We start from the raw sequence: 18635 nt of genomic DNA on the forward strand, positions 1-18635 counted from the left end.
GTATAAATTGTTCCCACAATGTAGTTATTTTGAGTCAGTGACAGAAACCTTACTCCCTCATTTAAATTAATCAGTGGCCTCAAGTTCTAATCATTACAGCAAGTCAGGAACAAGTGAAATCTTGTCATCTTAAAATAGCGTTTTGTACGCCCGGTGCTAACAATTTTTTTTTTCCGTACTACAGCCACTCCAGCGCTCCATTCTTGTAGCTTGTCTTCCACAGTTTGCAAGTGCCCCCACATGTATACTGGAAAATGTCTTACATCCCCTGTGGTCTGTCAGTAACCCTCACCTGACTGCCTCTTTTCCTCTGTCTCCCACCTTGCCTCTCCCTTCTCAATCTGCTCCCTTGTCCCTCACTTTCCTCCAGAATCCAGCACTTTCCTCCTCCTCCACACTTTACAACACCTACGTTCAACCATTCTAACCAACTTTAAATCTTTTTGGGCTGCCATTGTCACCCCTCACTACCTCCAACCTCTGTTCCCTTATTTCTGTTTTATACATCTGTTCCCTCCTCTCTCTCTCTCTCTCTCTCTCTCTGTCTCTTTCACACTCATCCCGTACATTGCTCTTGATTATTCTTTTCTTCACTTTGCTCTCTCCTTCGCCTTCTCTTTTCCCCGTCCTCTCTCTTTCTCACTCCTCTCTTTCCCCTGCAGACTCCAAGGGGATCTCCGTTCACCGAGATCACATGACCATCAGCCCTATCGGTTCCCCGCCACCCCCGATGTCCTCATACCGTCTCGCTCCATTTCCAGCGAAGTCTAGACCAGCCCGAGCAGCATTCGCCACACTGCGCCGCCCACCCAGCTGGGCGGTATGCGACGCTGCATCGCTCCTATTCTACGCAGGTCTAGACCACCTCGAGTGCACAAAAGGAAGCACGCACACACCATCCTGTTGCCCTCTCATCTCCCAGGGAACCGATAGGCAAACTTTTTCAAGACTTTCTCTTTACTGAACACCCAGTAAAGTAAAAGAACAAAACAAAACTGAACAGTCAGTACAGTGTCAGGTACATTTCTTTTTTAATGATCGATTGAACGACTTTTTGTTGTATTTCTACCTTTTTCTTGTATCAACCCAATCATGTGAAGCTCACTGATAAGTTTTAGTGGTGTGCGTGATGCCCAGAATGTTCACTTTCTTTTCTTGTTTGGATGAGTTGTCACCTATTGGAAGGAGGCACACGCTGAAAGCTAAACGCGACACTGAACTCCCAGGACACAGTTTTGATGTTGCCTGTCAGGAGGACCAAAGAAACCTGCTGAAGGATATGAGCGCTGCTGGTTTATTCATAAAAGCATCCTTTAAGCAAGCCATACACATAAATTCACACATCTACTTTTTCTACACCTCTCCTTACACTCTTTCTCTCACAGTCTCTTTATCTCATTCCATCCACAAACACACACACACACACACACACACACACACACACTCGCACACTGGCAGACACGTGCTGTAGTTTGAGTAGCAGCTCTGCTTGAGGTTTACCCAGATCAAAGGATCCGTTTTATATCTCTCAGCAGACGCACCAGACAAAAGCAAACAGGATCAAAGTAGAGACATCTTCACTTGGCTATTTTTCTCAGATGGTTGCAGCTTCGCTAAACCTGACAGGAAATACAAACATCTACAAGACAAAGCCGGGCTCAAGCTGCAGTCGGCACAACAACCAGCCAAATAAAGTGCATCACATTCAGGAGCAAATGTTAGCGTGTCAATTGAAAGCTGTGAACCCTCTTAATATCATTTTGTCACTTCTGTGATTTTTTTTTAACATCCCCATTCTTTTTCACAAATTCTTTAAAATATTTGTTGACTGAGTCCTGTCAGTTTTCATTTCTAAGGATATTTTATCAATAGATGTATTTATTGACTTGTATATATGGTGTGATTGAAATAAGCACTTCATGTGTGCGCGCAACAGTTTTGCTGAATTTGATTTGCACTCTCTCTTCCATCCATGTTTTTACACGCCCTCCCCCTTTCTTTCCAAACACGTTTTTTTACTGTTCGGGTCCCCTCTCTGTGACGTTGGTATCTTGACTAATACTATGATTGTGTTATGAAATGTTTCCCTCTGCTGGACAACACACACACATGCAGAATACACACACACACACGCACACACGCACGCACACACACACACACACACACACACACACACACACACACACACAAGAACAAAGACCTGTTTTACAGAGCACAGATGAAGTTGCAAGTACACACATGCACAATCACACATACCTAGGTGTTACTGTACATCCCCCTCCCCTTAAACCCCTTTGTATGATATTGTATATAGGTCTTTTTTGTATTGAGCGTAGAATTTTTACATCAGCAACATCCTTGATTGAACAAATGATGTATTTATTGGAATGACAGAGAACAGTGTGGATGAATGTGCTGAACTGCTCTGAATCAACACTGTTTGGTAAATCACTCCTTCCGTATCAGACTGCTTGCTCAAAAGTGAGATTGGGTCAGTATGTTTTTGTGAAATTCTGGCATTGTTAATCCCAAATGGGGTGGGCCAAACATTTGCTATGGCAGATTTAAAAACTAATCAGACATTTCACAAAATGTTGTGTTCATAAAGATTCAAAGCCCCTTTGCCTGAAAGGATTTAATGTAAAACATCCAAAAAGGGTTTTTACTTCTTTGTGACTACAGAATGCATAAAGAGCCAGCCATGTATATTTAGTTTTGAAGCTCATGGTGACTGATGGCTGATCCACCCATTCTCCATGGTTCTTAAACACTTTGATTTGAGCTAAAAACCAACTGTAGCAACTCCGGCACAACAGTATCATGAATTTGTGTGCAGTGTAACCAGCAAACAGTTCATGTGTGGTAGCGAGTTTTGATAGAGTTTGTAGAACTGTCTGTCTCCACAAACAATCATCTGCTGTGGCTGGAGACAAGGTCAGTGGCAGTGTTAGCACAACAGTAAAGCTGTTAAAAAAACAACAACTGTCATTTGAAAGACATTCTTTCTCATTAGCCATGGAAGAGTTCATCACTGTTTGCATCAACTACCACATGACGCTCCTTGTGGAAATTTAATCCAGTCCTGTGAAAGTCTGCACCACCTTCACAGATCTTTAACCAGTTTGATGATTCACTGAAGACTTTTTTCAATCATGTGTACACAAGTTTGAAGTCTCCTCCAGTCAGAACTTTGTCTTTTTTTTTCATTTTCGTTTCCTAAAGTGGAATGTAAATTTAAAATTACAAGGTCGTTTTCATGCCCATTGATACATTTCTCTGTAATCTGATTTTAAGAGGTGGACCTAAGAGCATGATTTGTGACATCACAAATATTTCAGAAGCCAATTTTCATTTTATACAACTGTGTAATTTGAAGCCTCCAGAGAATGTTCTTACAGACATATTTATACACACTCAGTACGGTGTTTATTCAAGTATTCATGAATACCCTGAAACATATTGTATGAGGAGGGAACTTTTAAAAATCTCAAAAGACCCTAGAGGTTTTTGGTTTGTTTGGTCATATATATATATATATATATATATATATATATATATATATATATATATATATATACACACACACATATATATACACACATATATATACATATACATATACATATATATATATATATATATATATATATATATATATATATATATATATATATATATATATATATATGCAGTATGGAGCCCTGGAATGACCATACAGAGAGAAAAAATGTGGGGGAAAAAATACATAATTCAATTTTAAAATATGAAGTTGCCTTGTTGCAAAAAAAATGAATCAACATAGGGAACAAGTTATTTCTTTTTGCCTCAAATTAACTAAACTAGGGGAACACATTTTGTCTCATGGCCTCAAAATATCTGAACTGATGTTAAAACTTATGATTCGTGGCCCCAAAGTAATGTTTTTTCTTCGCTCTTTCTTTCTCCCTCTCTTATGTCCACAATAAATGTTCTCCAACGCCACTCCAGGGCTCCACAATCCAGGGACTATGCTTCATTAACTCTACCTATTATCCAGCAGTGGTTTTTCTCTGGGGTGAGAATGTTCAAGAGGACATAAACATGCTTTACTGAAACAGTTAATTTCACCCTCAGAGAAGGGGAAACAGATTACGACTGTGACATTCTGCTCCCTCGCAGAGCCGAGACACGTAAACACATACCTGTAAAGTTGGGAATTTGACTCAGACTCAGAGTAGACATATGCTGCAAGACAGATCTTTGTTCCAAATTTTTCCTCCCTATCAATGAAGCAGAAATGCATCCAGAGAATGTTAAAAGAGAACCACTCCACATAAATAAGATTAAGAATTTTATAATGGTGTGTGTAAACGAGCAAGCAGGTCACATCTGAAACAGTGTTCACTGTGTGAACACTACCTAAAATACATGAGTGAGGCATAAACAGGCAAATGCCAAAAGACAAAGCAGCCTCCAGAAAGAACCAAATCATCTTCAGGTCAGTGAATGTTCCTTTCAGGTTCCATCATCAGCAGCGCCACAGCTTTAGTCTCCTGTAGAGTCTTAAGTAATTCATGTTTGAAATCAAAGTACAAACACACTGCAGTTGACTAACAAGTGAATAAAAAGCACCAGTCCCCTTCAGATCTGCATCTCCGAGGGAGAAACATGGTTCCTTTGATCCTGTATCAACAAAGCCTCTGTTTTGTAAAGATTTGTGTGATGAGAACAATAAATGGTTATTGCAATAAAAAAAGTGTGGTGTTTGTTTTTTTGAGGCTTTTTCTGTTTGTGGCAGGAAGTGTAGGCATTTGTTAAGCCATTAGTTTACCACACTGAACTCCAACATCTGATGCCTAGTTTCAACATACAGATGTTTGAAGTCCGGAAAACTAATGATTCGCTTGAAAGTCCTTTTATTTCCAGAGGAAACGTCTAGATTTGCTTGTGAGCTCCTCCTTCTGTTTAGTTTTCATCGAGTATTTGCCACAACTAAGCCATGGATACTGTGCTAACTATCTCTGAATGTTTCCAGAGAGATATTCTATGCCTAGCTGTTGAAAAACAGACCAAATTAGCCCCTACCTGGGTAATCAACTCTCACATCTCAATAAAACATCTACTGGATGTCTGGAGGTTTAGTGAATAGGCTATGCTATGAGGAATTATGCGCAAAATTCACCTCTTACAAATGATCCACCCCCCATTTCTTCTTGTAGGCTTCAAGAGAGCCTGATCGAAGCAGTTTCATTTCCTATTTCCTTGTGAATAACAAAGATCTGTGTAGTTCTGCTTCTTTCCATAAATCTTGAACTAATTCCACATTATGTTAACCCAGTGGCGGCCCTAAGCAATTTGGTGCCCCAGGCAAGATTTTTCCTGGAGCCCCCTGGCCTTGGTCGTGGTGTGCGACGCATTCGCCACGTGGGGGGCTTGACTATATGGCTTAATGTCTCGCACACATTTTCACAAACATTCGATTCAAATAAATATGTATTGGTTCAACCAATACAAATGTTTGGTGGTCGCTCGCCACCCCCCTATGTCGCCCCAGGTGCCTGGTCTGTCTATTTAAGGGGCCGCCTCTGTGTTTACCCCAAAACACTTTCCTTAATTTAAGGGGCTTTAAGGGATCCCATACAGGTACCACTGAATCAACCACGGCAATGACCTTCTTATGCTGGGTTGTCACTGACCCTTTGATTTTAGTGAATAAGAGTGTGAACACCAACACAGTTTCATGAATACTCCTTAAAGGCTCCACAAAAATAAAATCAATGGCCATCATCTCCGGAAAAGAAGGCCGCAACCACCTGTGGAAGTGTGGCCTTGACCAGAACAGTACTCAAACTGTCGGCAATAGCCCTTATTCTCTGAATGCATCCCTGGCCAGTTGCAGTTCACTTGCACCAGATGACAGGTACTCCTTACACCCTGATGACCTTGACTGTCATGCATGCACCACGGGACTTGCGTATGCAAACAGTGGAGTGTCTCTGACTTGAGTCTGTGCACCCCTGTTCCAAAATCAGGGATGTTCATCCACTGTCATAGTTCTGTAGTTCCACCATTTGTTTTCCTCCTGTGCATGTTGTGCTCGAGTGGGTTTATGACCTCTCCCCCAGCACTTGATGCATGCCCTGAAAACAGCATCAGTTTATTGGTGCAAGAACTGGAGGTCCCTGGAACAAATAAGAAGGCTTGATGAAACATGAATGTTGCATGTGGATGCTCCCCCACTCAAGCCGAGAGCATAGTCTTTACTACTTTTCAAGTTAACCCAACACAAAGAATGGAATTGGATGGGCAAAGTAGTATACCTCTGTCTTGCCTGCTCAGTGTCCAACACCTGTAGGCATTATTGAGCTCTAGAGTGGACATAAAGAGGAAAAAAGTAACAGAAAAAACACTGTTTTGAGGTCATGAGATCTGTGTCCCCTCAATTTTCCAGGACACTAGGCCTGTCCATACTGCCAGATAGCACTGGTATTCAGCCTCTAATGTATTTCAAGCCAAACTGGCTCCGGCACTCACCTCTGCCTTACTGTAACCAACTGTGGTGGAATCAGTGGATTGTTGTGCCTAGTAAAGGAAGAGTCACTCCACTTACCCATAACTGCCCACTTTGAGGCCAGCAGCTCCAGACTCATCTTATTTTAGCTGGTATCAGCCTTTGAATAGAAATGTGAAATTTGCATCAACCAGCACAGGAGGTGAAGCTGCTTCGTCAGCCTCCTCCCTTCCTTCAACTGATTGAGAGATGGATCCCACTGAACCTCAAGCCACACTGTTTGTGAGATCCCATGGCTGAGAGAGAGTGAAGGCGGGATCTGCTATATGTGATATGTTTTCCAATTTGTGGCAAAGTCCAAGAACGACGTCAGGTCTGCAAACATCTCCAATCAGCCTTTGCACGCATCTTATCAGTCACAGTTACTACCTCGTCTGAAGTACGACATGACACAGGTATGAAACCTCATATTGGAACAGTGAACATTTGCTCCACGTCAGTTCCCCCCCCACACACACAGATCATCACTATAGTCTATAGTCTATAGTATAACCTCCCCACAATTTCTCCAAATAAGGTCCAGATCCTGCCAAACCAGCTCTTTGAACTCCCTGTTCAACATGACGCTCCCTAACGCTCTCACCAAACTGATGGTTAACTGACTCCACCGTATAGAATTTATCAACCCCTACAGTGACCCACCTCTGCAAGCAGGGAGAGAAGTCCATGAAAATGCATTCTCAGCTCCTCCCTTTTCCTCTTCTTTCTGTCAAAAATCATTTCTGAGGTTTCATCAAAGAGGGTGGGCAACCATAGGGCCCCCTGAAGCACATCAATTCTGAATTTGTCCTCACTTCAACGGTAGAATGCTTTATCTCCTGCCGAGTCTTCCCTTACAGCTCTTTCGTCACCTTTATACCTGTGACTAACTAACCAAATTCTCCAGCTCATCAACCCAGACACTGAAAATCTGAAACTGCCTGACAAGGAAACATCACAGCCTTTCTCTCATTTGGCAAATATAGAATTTCCAAGGAAGATGGATGGGGTGCAGGAAAGGATAATGGTGCAGCAAAAACTCCTTTAGGCTTTATTGCCCCATGCAGTTAAATCTTCATTCTGCATTTTTATGCTCAAAGTTCTCCTTTCGCTCTCAAATATCATCCTTCATGCCTTGTTGAGATACAACGTGATGCCCCAAAATTTCACGATACAGCCTTAAAGTTATACTAGGCTCTAAAAGTGTCATTTGCCTTTCAAGTACTGTTGGTGTTTTGAGCTGACAAAAATGTTTCTTTTTCCACCTACATTTCTCCTTTGTGACTCCAGGTTGTAGAAAGAGCCAGCCCAACATATTCATACTGATGCTAATAGCGACTGACAGTTAACAACAGGTACAGCAAAAATACCAGGCAGCAAAATTTAAAAAACAACAACATCAGTTTCCAAAGTTCCAAGTGCATGTGGTATAATGTAATTTATCTTTATCCATCCGAACACTCTGATTTGATTTAAGACAAATCAATTATAGCACCTCCAGTTCCATGCTACCATGAACCAGCAGAGAAAAGTGCAAACAAATTGGTTCAGCTCAAAATACCTGTTTGTCACAATACTTCAGGGAAGAGTTATAGTTTTTGTTTATTTCACAAGTGGTTTTGGATTACTGAGCATACTGCTGGGTCAAGAAGATTTTGATTATGCAAGACAATGCGTTTGAGAATTTGTGATCAGACGTTTGAATGCAGGAGGAAAAAACATCATTGTCATCTCATGACACCTACTTTTGAGAACTTGAAAGTTAAAATACGCTTTTCTGGTGTCTTCTAATATGACACTATTTTCACAATTGGCACTATAATTCTACCACCCACTCTGCATGCTGTTCACTACTCCCAAGTGCAGTGATGCAACAGGTATCTCCCTTGAAACAAGTACCTCTGGTACAAATACAGGCACAGTTTATTTGTTTAAAATTCATTCATTTGGTTTGTTTTGGCAATTCAGCTTGCAAATTCAAATGAATGACATCCATTCATCCATCCATCCATTTTCTATACCGCTTATCTGTTGAGGGGCACGAAAGGGTTGGAGCCTATCCCAGCTGACACTGGGCACACCTTGGATGGGTTGCCAGTCGCAGGGCCATCAGGAGCAATTAGGGGTTCAGTATCTTGCTCAAGGATACTTTGACATGGTCACCGTGGGAAGTGAGGATTGAACCAGCGATAACCACTCTACCTCTGAGCCATGCCGCCTCTAAAATGAGTGACATGGTGCAATTCATGACTCAAACACATCCTTGACACATAAAACAAATGATACACATCCATCCTTGGGTAATACCTTGCGCCACACTTTAAATTGCTGTACCAAACGCCATTATCAGCACCTCATATCCATAAACAAAAATTTCAGATGTTCAAATATTACTTTCTTCAACAGTCTGTTGCAATTAAGATACTCACTAGCAGATATGCAGTGACAGGGCTCAGTAGTGCCATCATGTGGTGTGTTTCCAACCACACACATTACCAACCACATTCCTTCCCCAAAAACCAGTCTAGTTGTATCACACACATATGTCATATCAGAGATATGCTGATATTATAAGTGATGGATTTCACAGGAAATATTTAAAAATAACTAATTACATATAAATGTATATATAACAGAAACATTTTCTGTTATTAATCCATCCATTTTCTTCTGCTTATTCCTGTTAAGGGTCACGGGGGGGCTGGAGCCTATCCCAGCAGCTTTCGGGCGAAAGGTGGGGTTCACCCTGGACAGGTCTCCAGTCCATCGCAGGGCCAACACATAGAGACAGACAACCATTCACACTCACATTCACACCTACGGTCAATTTAGAGTATCAATCAGCCTCGTCCCCATTTGCATGTGTTTAGACTGTGGGAGGAAGCCGGAGTACCAGAGAGAACCTACGCAGGCACAGGGAGAACATGGAGACTCCACCCAGAAAGATCCCGTGTCCGAGCCTGTTATTAATATGAAAAAGAAACATACACCTACCCAATGTATATGGTAAATAAATCTCGAAAGCAGAAATACTAGGCAACCACGTCTGTGAAAATACATAAATAATGTATGCACATTTTGAAATCTTAATAAAGCACAAATATGACAGTTTCAGAAAAAGAATTAAACCACACACAAAGCAGTTTGTACACCTGGGGATCCGTCTTTCTAAAAGATTTATTTGAATAGTTCTTGTGGAGGTTGTAACTTGTTGTGCTGTTGAACTTTATATCCCTGATATTTTGTCCCTCTGATTAGTTTTGACTGATTCAATAGAAACTGAACATTAAAATCCTCATTTTAGGAGAAGTCATTGCTCAGCTGCTCTATCATGTTCCATTTGTTTTATCCAGGTAGGTTGACATGTGAGCGCTCGTCTTCTTTCCCTCAGGAGGGAATGCATTTGCAGCTTAAATCCACAAGATGGCAATGTATATCATAGACATCCAGTCATTGTATATGTCTTTTAGAGGCCATAGAGGCACAAGTGTAAGATTCATCTTTTCAGACATTTTACATGAAGAGATTTCTCAAACCATGGCATGAAATGAAATGAACAATCACTATAGTTAATGGGAGGAACTGCACCTGTGTATGCTAACGACATTCATTTTCTTAATGTCATGGGTACTGGAGACAATTACTAATGCATCAAAGTGTCTGTGCGTGCTTCACTCTGCACCCTCAACATCAAATTTCCACAGCAAGCACCTTTTCTTTCTGATTTTGGGGATTCTCACACATAAAACACAGAGTGCCATAAATGAATCACACTGAGGAGCTGATCAAAGAAACCTTACAGTAGAGTTGACACTAATTGCAGCCAGCTCAATTCTCCAGACTTAAGAAAAGATGCACCTGCAATTCCTAAAAAACCTTTGCTTGACTGAATTTAAACGACCACCAAACATCCCAGTCAGAGAGGTTCAAAGGATGATGCTGTTTCCCTGGTAAAATCCCACCTGCAGCGTCTTTCTGTCTCCTTTTTTTTTTACCCATACAAGCCTCATTAGTGTGGGCAGCACAACTCCCTCTGTTAGTTTGCAGGGAATTTTAATTCCACTGTGTTCCTCTCCGTATTCCAATCACATGCATTTACTGGTAAATTTAGGTGATTTTATTTTCAGCCAGCAGTCTCTCAGGATTTCAGGGTAAAGTATGACCAAATGCTGTAATAACAGTGCAACAGTGAGTAGTTTACACTTTGGATTATCACACTGTGAAAATGGATATTTCAGTCTTGCCTAACTGCAAATGACAATATATATGATGTGTGTCTTGGGAGGGGGCTATCCATGAAGATGTAATTACATTTTTGCAGTCCTGATGTGAGGTGTGTCATGGTTTGGATTCCCCCCACCTGTAGCAACATAGGACTGTTCTTAGAGAGATGCCTCCTATTATTAACAATTCCCAAACAAGTAAACCTAGGACTCAGAAGTATAAGAAATTAATTAAATTTCTCTGTTTCATGTCTGGCTGGCCAGTAGAAAATAATAGTGAGTACTTTACTGTCAAGGCTAAGGAGCATTACTTTGTGTAATTACACGTCACATATGTAGCAACATTAGCAGACAAACACCAGTCATTAGACAGTATGAATGGAAAAGTGTTCCTGGTCTGATTAGAGAAGCCATTTCCCATCCGTTCATCCATCCATCCATCCATTTTCTTCCGCTTATCCTGTTCAGGGTCGTGGGGGGACTGGAGCCTATCCCAGCAGCTTTTGGGCTAGAGGTGAGGTTCACCCTGGACAGGTAAGCATCAATTTTAGGCAACCATGTCTGTGTATAAATACATAAATAATGTATGCACATTTTGAAATCTTAATAAAGCACAAATATGACAGTGTCAGAAAAAAGAATTAAACCACACACAAAGCAGTTTGTACATCTGGGATCCGTCTTTCTAAAAGATTTATTTGAATAGTTCTTGTGGAGGTTGTAACTTGTTGTGCTGTTGAACTTTATATCCCTGATATTTTGTCCCTCTGATTAGTTTTGACTGATTCAATAGAAACTGAACATTAAAATCCTCATGATTGGAGAAGTCATTGCTCAGCTGCTCTATCATGTTCCATTTGTTTTATCCAGGTAGGTTGACATGTGACTTAATTCTGCATTCTTAAAAATGGCCAACAGGGGCAAATTTTGCGGATGAATGGAAAAAAAATGAGTTGAATTGGATGGAAGTAATGTCCCAACTGCTCTTTAATCCACTTTCAAGGCTAAGATTTAGGGTGTGAATATCTTATGAATGAAAAGTTGCAGAGTCACCCCTAACTTGTCTCCAATTCCATCATCCTTGTTCTCAGATTGCAAAAAAGCAAAGATGGTGACCACCAAAATGTTAATGGGCCTTTTGGAACCACCATGGAGTGAAATCCTTTGAGAGGCAAATCTGATTCGTTTCTGAAATCTGATGTTTTCTAGTATACTATTAATTGCTGGTAATGAGATCAGATTTTTGGGTCCAGACATCACCAGCCTGTTCACAAGAAGGCACAAATTTTTACCACAAAACACAGAGGTGAGAGTGTGTACATAAAAGGGTCCAAATGCTTGTTGCTGGGGATGAAAGACAATCGTGTACCTTTCAGTTCACTATACCCTTTGTGTTAGTCAGCATTTTTACTTGTGGCCACTTGAATACTTACTTTGAAGTAACAAATACACCTTTGAGGGAACATTCTTCAAAACAGTGCAGAACTGTCACCTCCATTTTTGACTGTGTAAAACAGCCAATATTGTGAATAAACAGGTTGCAAGCTACACAAAACACACTTTGAAATTCTGTTTGAGTTTCAAGAATGACACACAAATTAACTGGAATCATTCAAACCACCTCCATGTGTTGTTATGCAAAAAAATAATAATTTGGCCATAGAAAATCTATACGGTCCATTCTCCTCAGCTTTACATTGCTTTATGGTAAAATTTAGTTTCGGGTTGCACTAATAATAGATTCATAGTTATTCCAAAAACAGATGTCGCAGAATAAGTTGTGTGATGGCCCACACAATTGTGAAGCAGGAGCAGGAAGGGGCAAGATCCATCCATCCATCCATTTTCTATACAGTCCAACCCAGCTGACGTTGGGCGAGAGGTGGGGTTCAGTCTGTCGTAGGCCCATCAGGAGCAATTAGAGACTCAGTATCTTGCTCAAGGGCACTTCGACACGGTCACCAGGGGAAGTGAAGATCGAACCAGCGACCCTTCAGTTGCTAGATGGCCATTCTGCCTCTGAGCCATGCCGCCCATAAGGGGCAAAATCCATCCATCGTCCATCGTCGTCTTCTGCTTATGCCTTACTAGTAAGGGTCAAGTAAGGGTCAAGGGGCAACATGTCAGAGAAATTTCTGGGGATTTTTAATGGGACAATCATCTTCTTTCTTTCTGGTGATAAACTGGATGTTTTGGACAAGACGACCGAGATATTTCAAGCCAGTGTTAATAACATATTTTAATTTTCACCCAAACTATGATCTATCCGACCCCTGACCAAGAGGTGTTTGTGCCCAGACGTAAACAGTAGTGTTGCCATACATATCGCATTCTGTTTCATTTTCCACTGAAAAGAAAAGGAACCTCCGATGTTCTGGCTCTCATTTGCACAGGACTGTGCAGCTGAAGCCTGCAGTGACAAGTGAGCCACTGTTGCACTGCAGCCATGAAGTCTGAGATTGAGACTGAGGCAGAGATTTTTTTTAATTTAGTCAACTATGGATGAATAACTGTATATAACTTTTCATAAGAATTTATATAAACGTTTCGTAAAAATGTGTTGTTAGCTGCTCGGCCGTAGCATAGCTATTCTTGTTGACTCCCACAGGTCTCATGGTGCTGTTTACAGCTGCAGCAAGCAGCTGTTACCAGAGAAGAAGGTTTTAAAGCCCATGATACAAACCAGCACATAGCAGCAGCAGCCGTTACCAACAGCTACAGTTACCAACTGATGAACTTCAAGGAGAATTTAGAACATTATGAGCTAGATATTTTTGGTTGGGAAATTACGGAGCTGACAACAGCTAAATTGGTTTGAATACTGGACTTAGATTCATTAGACAGAAACATGATTCCGAATGGATGAAAATGCTACATGCATATGTGCAGCAATAGAGTAGAGCTCTTGACAGTGAGTCTGCGGTTGCTTTTCTTCTTTTTATCAATAATCATAATTGAATTAGGTCATTTCAGTGTGGTGTTGGTTGTGGACAAACAATATATGAAGGATGATTTGTAAGTCACATCAAAATCTTTTACGAAAATCAAACCAACTGTTTGGCTCTAGTTCCATTCTAAAATGTTTTTTTTTTGCCATCCCTGATGTATAACCTGTCCATTTTTTACCACCATGCAAGCAAGCAGCTGGCAGAAGAGGGGGAAAGGCAAGCACCGGAGACAATCTATAACAACCAGACAATGGGGCAATCCCACTTGAATCTCAAATTCCATCCTGCTCTGTGTTGTCTTCCCTCTGCTGGATACAGGACCTGTTTCTAAAAGCAGGTGTGGCTGGTGGGGGGCATCAGTTTTCTTTGACAGTTTTGCAGGTGAACTGCAGTCAGCTGAAGCATTCCATTGAGGAAGTTGCACATGTCATCATCGTGGTTAAGTGGAGAAGAGGAGGGGAGACAGCTGGGTGAGTCATGATGGGACAGACAGTGTGTGTGTGTGTGTGTGTGTGTGTGTGTGTGTGTGAGTGTGTGTGTGTGTGTGTGTGCGCATGTGCGTGTGATGGCATTGAATTGGTATAGAATTTAATCGACTGAGCAAGCGCAGAGGACGTTATTATGCTCCTGCTCCTCATAGCTCTGATTCTCTTTTCAGTTTACATGAAAAATAACTCTCATGTTTCCGCACATGCACTCACATGGATGGATCAGAAGGCAGCTCAATATTAATTTAGTTGAATTATAATTGTTCAAGCAGAACTACAGACTGACACAATGAAATTACACATAACTGTGAGTTATTGATTTTGTGTTAGGTGCAGAGGGTGTGAAATAAATTGAAAGTATCACTACAGCATGAAGCAAAGTGTGCAGCGCTGACAAGAACATAATGTATACACTTAAATCGTCCCTCGAACACGACTAGCAATTACAGATCACCATTGAAAAGCAGGAGGATTCAATCAGCCAAAGTTTAGCCTCATATCCAGTGGTGGAGTGGGGTTAATTAGTGTACTTGGCTTTAACCAACCATGCAGGATGTTGAAGGGTTGAAGGATAATGTTTGTTTAGATACGCGGGCGCAGTGTCCACAGATAATGTCTTCATTAACTATTGATGCGCTTGCTCAGGCAGGCAGATAGCCCTTGTGCAACACTGTATCTCCTCCAGCATGTGTGCATTGCATTCTCTCCACCTTTCTCCTCCATTTCTTTTGCTTTATCCCGGCATCCGGGAAAAATCTCCAACCCTTCCACCATCCCCCCATGTCTCTTCACGCCTGCATTCTCCTTTTTCTTCCCCGCTCCTTCTTCTCCTCTCAACAACCCACTTCACTTCTCTTCCCTCGTCCCGTCTTCAATCTCTCTTTTCACTCGAACGTAAGCGCAAGGTACACAACGCCCACCCCACTCCAGCCTACCCCCTCCATCTTCACCCCCCCAACGCACACACATATAAACACACACCACCACAACCCAACCAACACACACAGCCCTTCACTCCTTGCATTATCTTTCCCGGAAATTGCATTTCCAGCACAGCCAGGGCCCCATTATGAAGAGGGAGCGACATGCTGTAACCTTTTTAAAAAGCCATTAGTGATGCACCTGCCCCCACCCCCTTCACAGCACCCACCCTCTAGACCCCCCCCCCCCAACTAACCCTCACCCTTCATACATAACTCCCCACCCCTCCCTCTCCCTTTTTCACCCTCCCTGACCCTTCTCCACCCTTATGGTAGATGTAATGTTATTAGGCCGTTTCTACAGCCATTACTCTGCCAGCTCCCCTCTCCCCTGCTGAACACGAAGCAGATGCAGAGGGAGCAGCTCAGGGCAATGGGTGCAACGATAAGTGTACAGAAGGTCAGGTGTAATGATGGATTGATGTACGGATGGATGGATGGATGGATAAACATGTATGCATTTGTTAGAAAAGATAGGAATACAAGGAGGAGGGGATGAGTGCAATTGATAAAGATAAAGGTAAACCACCAATCGCTCCATTCCCCATTCTTGCTCCTTCGTTCCTCTCCTTATTCAAACAACTGTAACACCAGACCTGAATGCACTAGCATGCAAAACGAAAGTACAACCTACACACATATACAGTACACGGCAGTTAAATGTGAGCCTGTCGACAGAGCACTATTGTTGCTGCACTGTTATGTGGTGTTGTGGACCACACTGGCTGTATTATCGTCCAATTAGAATGCAGAGGCGAGCCAAGGAGGGCAGTAAACAGGGGAGTGAAGTGGCATAGAGCAGCGGATAGACAGAGAGAGAGGCTTGAGACAAGCCAGGCACACAGACAGAAGCTAAATCCAATTGCATGAGCAGGTTCCAGGAACCGGATAGTGAGAGATAGAGGAGGAGGAGGAGGTAAAGGAAACATTTTTTCTCTTTTTCTTCTTCTTCTGTACAGCAGAGTCCTAATGCAGCAGCTGTAGCTTAACTGTACAGCACAAGGCTCCTCTCCTACACAATACAGCTCCTGCACGTCTCGGCCCACTGACTGACTGTCAATGTGATGGAGGTGCTGCACTTCACATAGGCATCGCAGGAAAACCCAGAGGACACAAATCCATAAAACAACCCACTGTATATTTTATGATTCTGCCCACTTCATAAAGTCCTGCTATTGCACAGGAGGATGTTCATTATTAAAGTAATTATTGTCAGAGTGACACGAGGTAACTGCACTGATAAGAATAACTTGTTAGTCTATATATACAAACTGTTGAGATAATGATAATGTCTGGTAACATATTGATCAAGGCTCGATGAGACAATGAGATAGGTTGAAATGATGGCTGGAGCTAGCTGTTAGGTATATGAGCCTCCTCCGTACAGTCCCCTGGGCATACTGGTTGGTACCTACAGTATCCATCCATCAATCAATCTATCTATCTATCAATCTATCTATCTATGTATCTATCTATCTATCTATCTATCTATCTATCTATCTATCTATCTATCTATCTATCTATCTATCAATCTATCTATCATCTATCTATCTATCTATCTATCTATCTATCTATCTATCTATCTATCTATCTATCATCTATCTATCTATCTATCTATCTATCTATCTATCTATCTATCTATCTATCTATCTATCTATCTATCTATCATCTATCTATCTATCTATCTATCTATCTATCTATCTATCTATCTATCTATCTATCTATCTGACTCATTCTCTCATCTTTCATTTTTCGTCTCTCTCCACCCTCTCTCTTAACCCTATCAACTCCCTCCTCTCTTCCACCAGCTTTCTCACTCTCCAGACACTGACACTAAATCCCACAACAGACGCCCTGCCGATCGATGTAATGACATCATCAGGGATGGACATAATCAGTGGACTGTGGGCGAGGCGTTGACCTGAAAAGAACACACTCACACACACACACACACACACACACACACACACACACACACACACACACACACACACACACACACACACACACATGCAAACATACCCCCCCCCCCATCCATACACAAAAGTGGCACCTGAGTCAAGCTGAGCTTCCTCACATTATACACCAACCTGTATAACCCTTGCTGGCCTGTTGCTGCTTCTGCTACTGCTGCTGCTGCTGCTACTGTAGTAAATCTGTCTGATGACAGACTCGCGTAAACACTCGGGCACACATCGAGCTGTAGCTGATAGACAATGAGGACATTCCCCTTGAGTGAGCTGGTGAGAGGAGGCCAGGTTGATGGGTGTAAGTACAGTCAAGACAAATTACAGCACTCTAAGACTGTTAAACTGTACTGCACCTGTCAGGTTTACACTATTTCATCCCACTTACTGGGATAAACAATTCTATAATAACCATAATTGTTGTGCTCAAGCACTTTAAGATCGCAGTGCTTGGCCTGGTCCATCCAACCTTGACTGTCTGATGTAAAGAATGATTGACTGACAGACCTAGTTATTGTCTGTCTAGGTCTAGCTGTATGTGTAGTTTACACATTGCTACGTGTTTGAAGCTGCCACTGGCTTTACAACTGGCTGGGAGGCTCTGAGTCTGAAGCTGGGCAGCCAAGATCAAAGAGTGGAGGAGGAGTCGATATCTGTAAAGCTGAGAACACCTCCCTGCCTGCTTAAGACTGCAAACAGGAAAATCACTCAGTCTTTATTGCCAGTGCATTTTCAGACAGACAGACAGACAGACTGATTGACTCAGATAGACAGGAGGGAAGGAGGGAGTGGAAGAGATGGCAAACAGCATGGTGTGATTTTGTTTATGGAACAGAGACATTTATATGACATTGCACATATTAGAATATCTGTCACTGCCCTTAGTGTCCTAAGTTATGTGAAGACTTGATTTGTTATTAACCTGAAAGATAAGGTTCCAAGTTTAGAGTTCATCTCTAGGACAAGGAGATATAATCCTTTTTTTGTTGCACATACTTTGAGACCTGGCTCTTGTCAATGGGGAAGACGATGACATCTTGGTCATTGGTCTCATCAAGTGGGTGCCCTCCTTGCTAATTATTTCACTGATGAGACCTCAACACTTATAGAGGATTCAGCAATGAGGCCTGGTGTCCCAGGCTCACCCCATTAATGTTCTTCAGAACCTAGGTGATCTCTTTCCTCTTAACCCAGAGCAGCTGGCTAACCCTTTCAGCAGCACCGGAGAGCCTGGTAGTTGGAGTGCCTAAGAAGCCTTTGAAACTAATTTTTACTGGACAAAATTTAGCATTCCACCTATGTTGTTTAGCATCAGCCTCAGCTATTTGACATTGTAGGCCTCATCCACAGAAACCTCCACTGTATAAGTTCTATGATATAGATCATACAAAGTGAGGTGGACCAAAGTGCATGATTGAGAGTGAGGCAATGAAGTGAAGCAATCTCACATGGGAAGCAGAGTAGTTTCCAGTACCTTGCTCCTACCAAATGACTGGCCTC

The 18635-nt window shown here is 41.9% G+C and overlaps 1 protein-coding gene across 5 annotated transcripts in view; it reads left to right on the plus strand.

The window, feature by feature from the left end:
• plppr2a (phospholipid phosphatase related 2a) overlaps nucleotides 1-3531 on the plus strand; it is a 79446-nt gene extending 75915 nt beyond the window's left edge. For 3 of the 5 annotated variants that reach the window (XM_086185169.1, XM_086185165.1, XM_086185170.1), the window contains one exon: nucleotides 663-3531. In XM_086185169.1, the coding sequence (XP_086041295.1) occupies nucleotides 663-698 (36 nt within the window). In that variant the 3' untranslated portion in view covers nucleotides 699-3531. Of the gene's footprint in view, nucleotides 1-370 lie in introns of all 5 variants that reach the window. The other 2 variants (XM_086185166.1, XM_086185167.1) reach the window with 1 other exon arrangement.
• The last annotated feature ends 15104 nt before the right edge of the window (nucleotides 3532-18635 follow it).

The sequence above is a fragment of the Aulostomus chinensis genome, chromosome 18, assembly GCF_037954235.1.
Source record: "Aulostomus chinensis isolate RoL2024-O1b breed Wild chromosome 18, RoL_Achi_v1.0, whole genome shotgun sequence".
Lineage (NCBI taxonomy): Eukaryota > Metazoa > Chordata > Actinopteri > Syngnathiformes > Aulostomidae > Aulostomus > Aulostomus chinensis.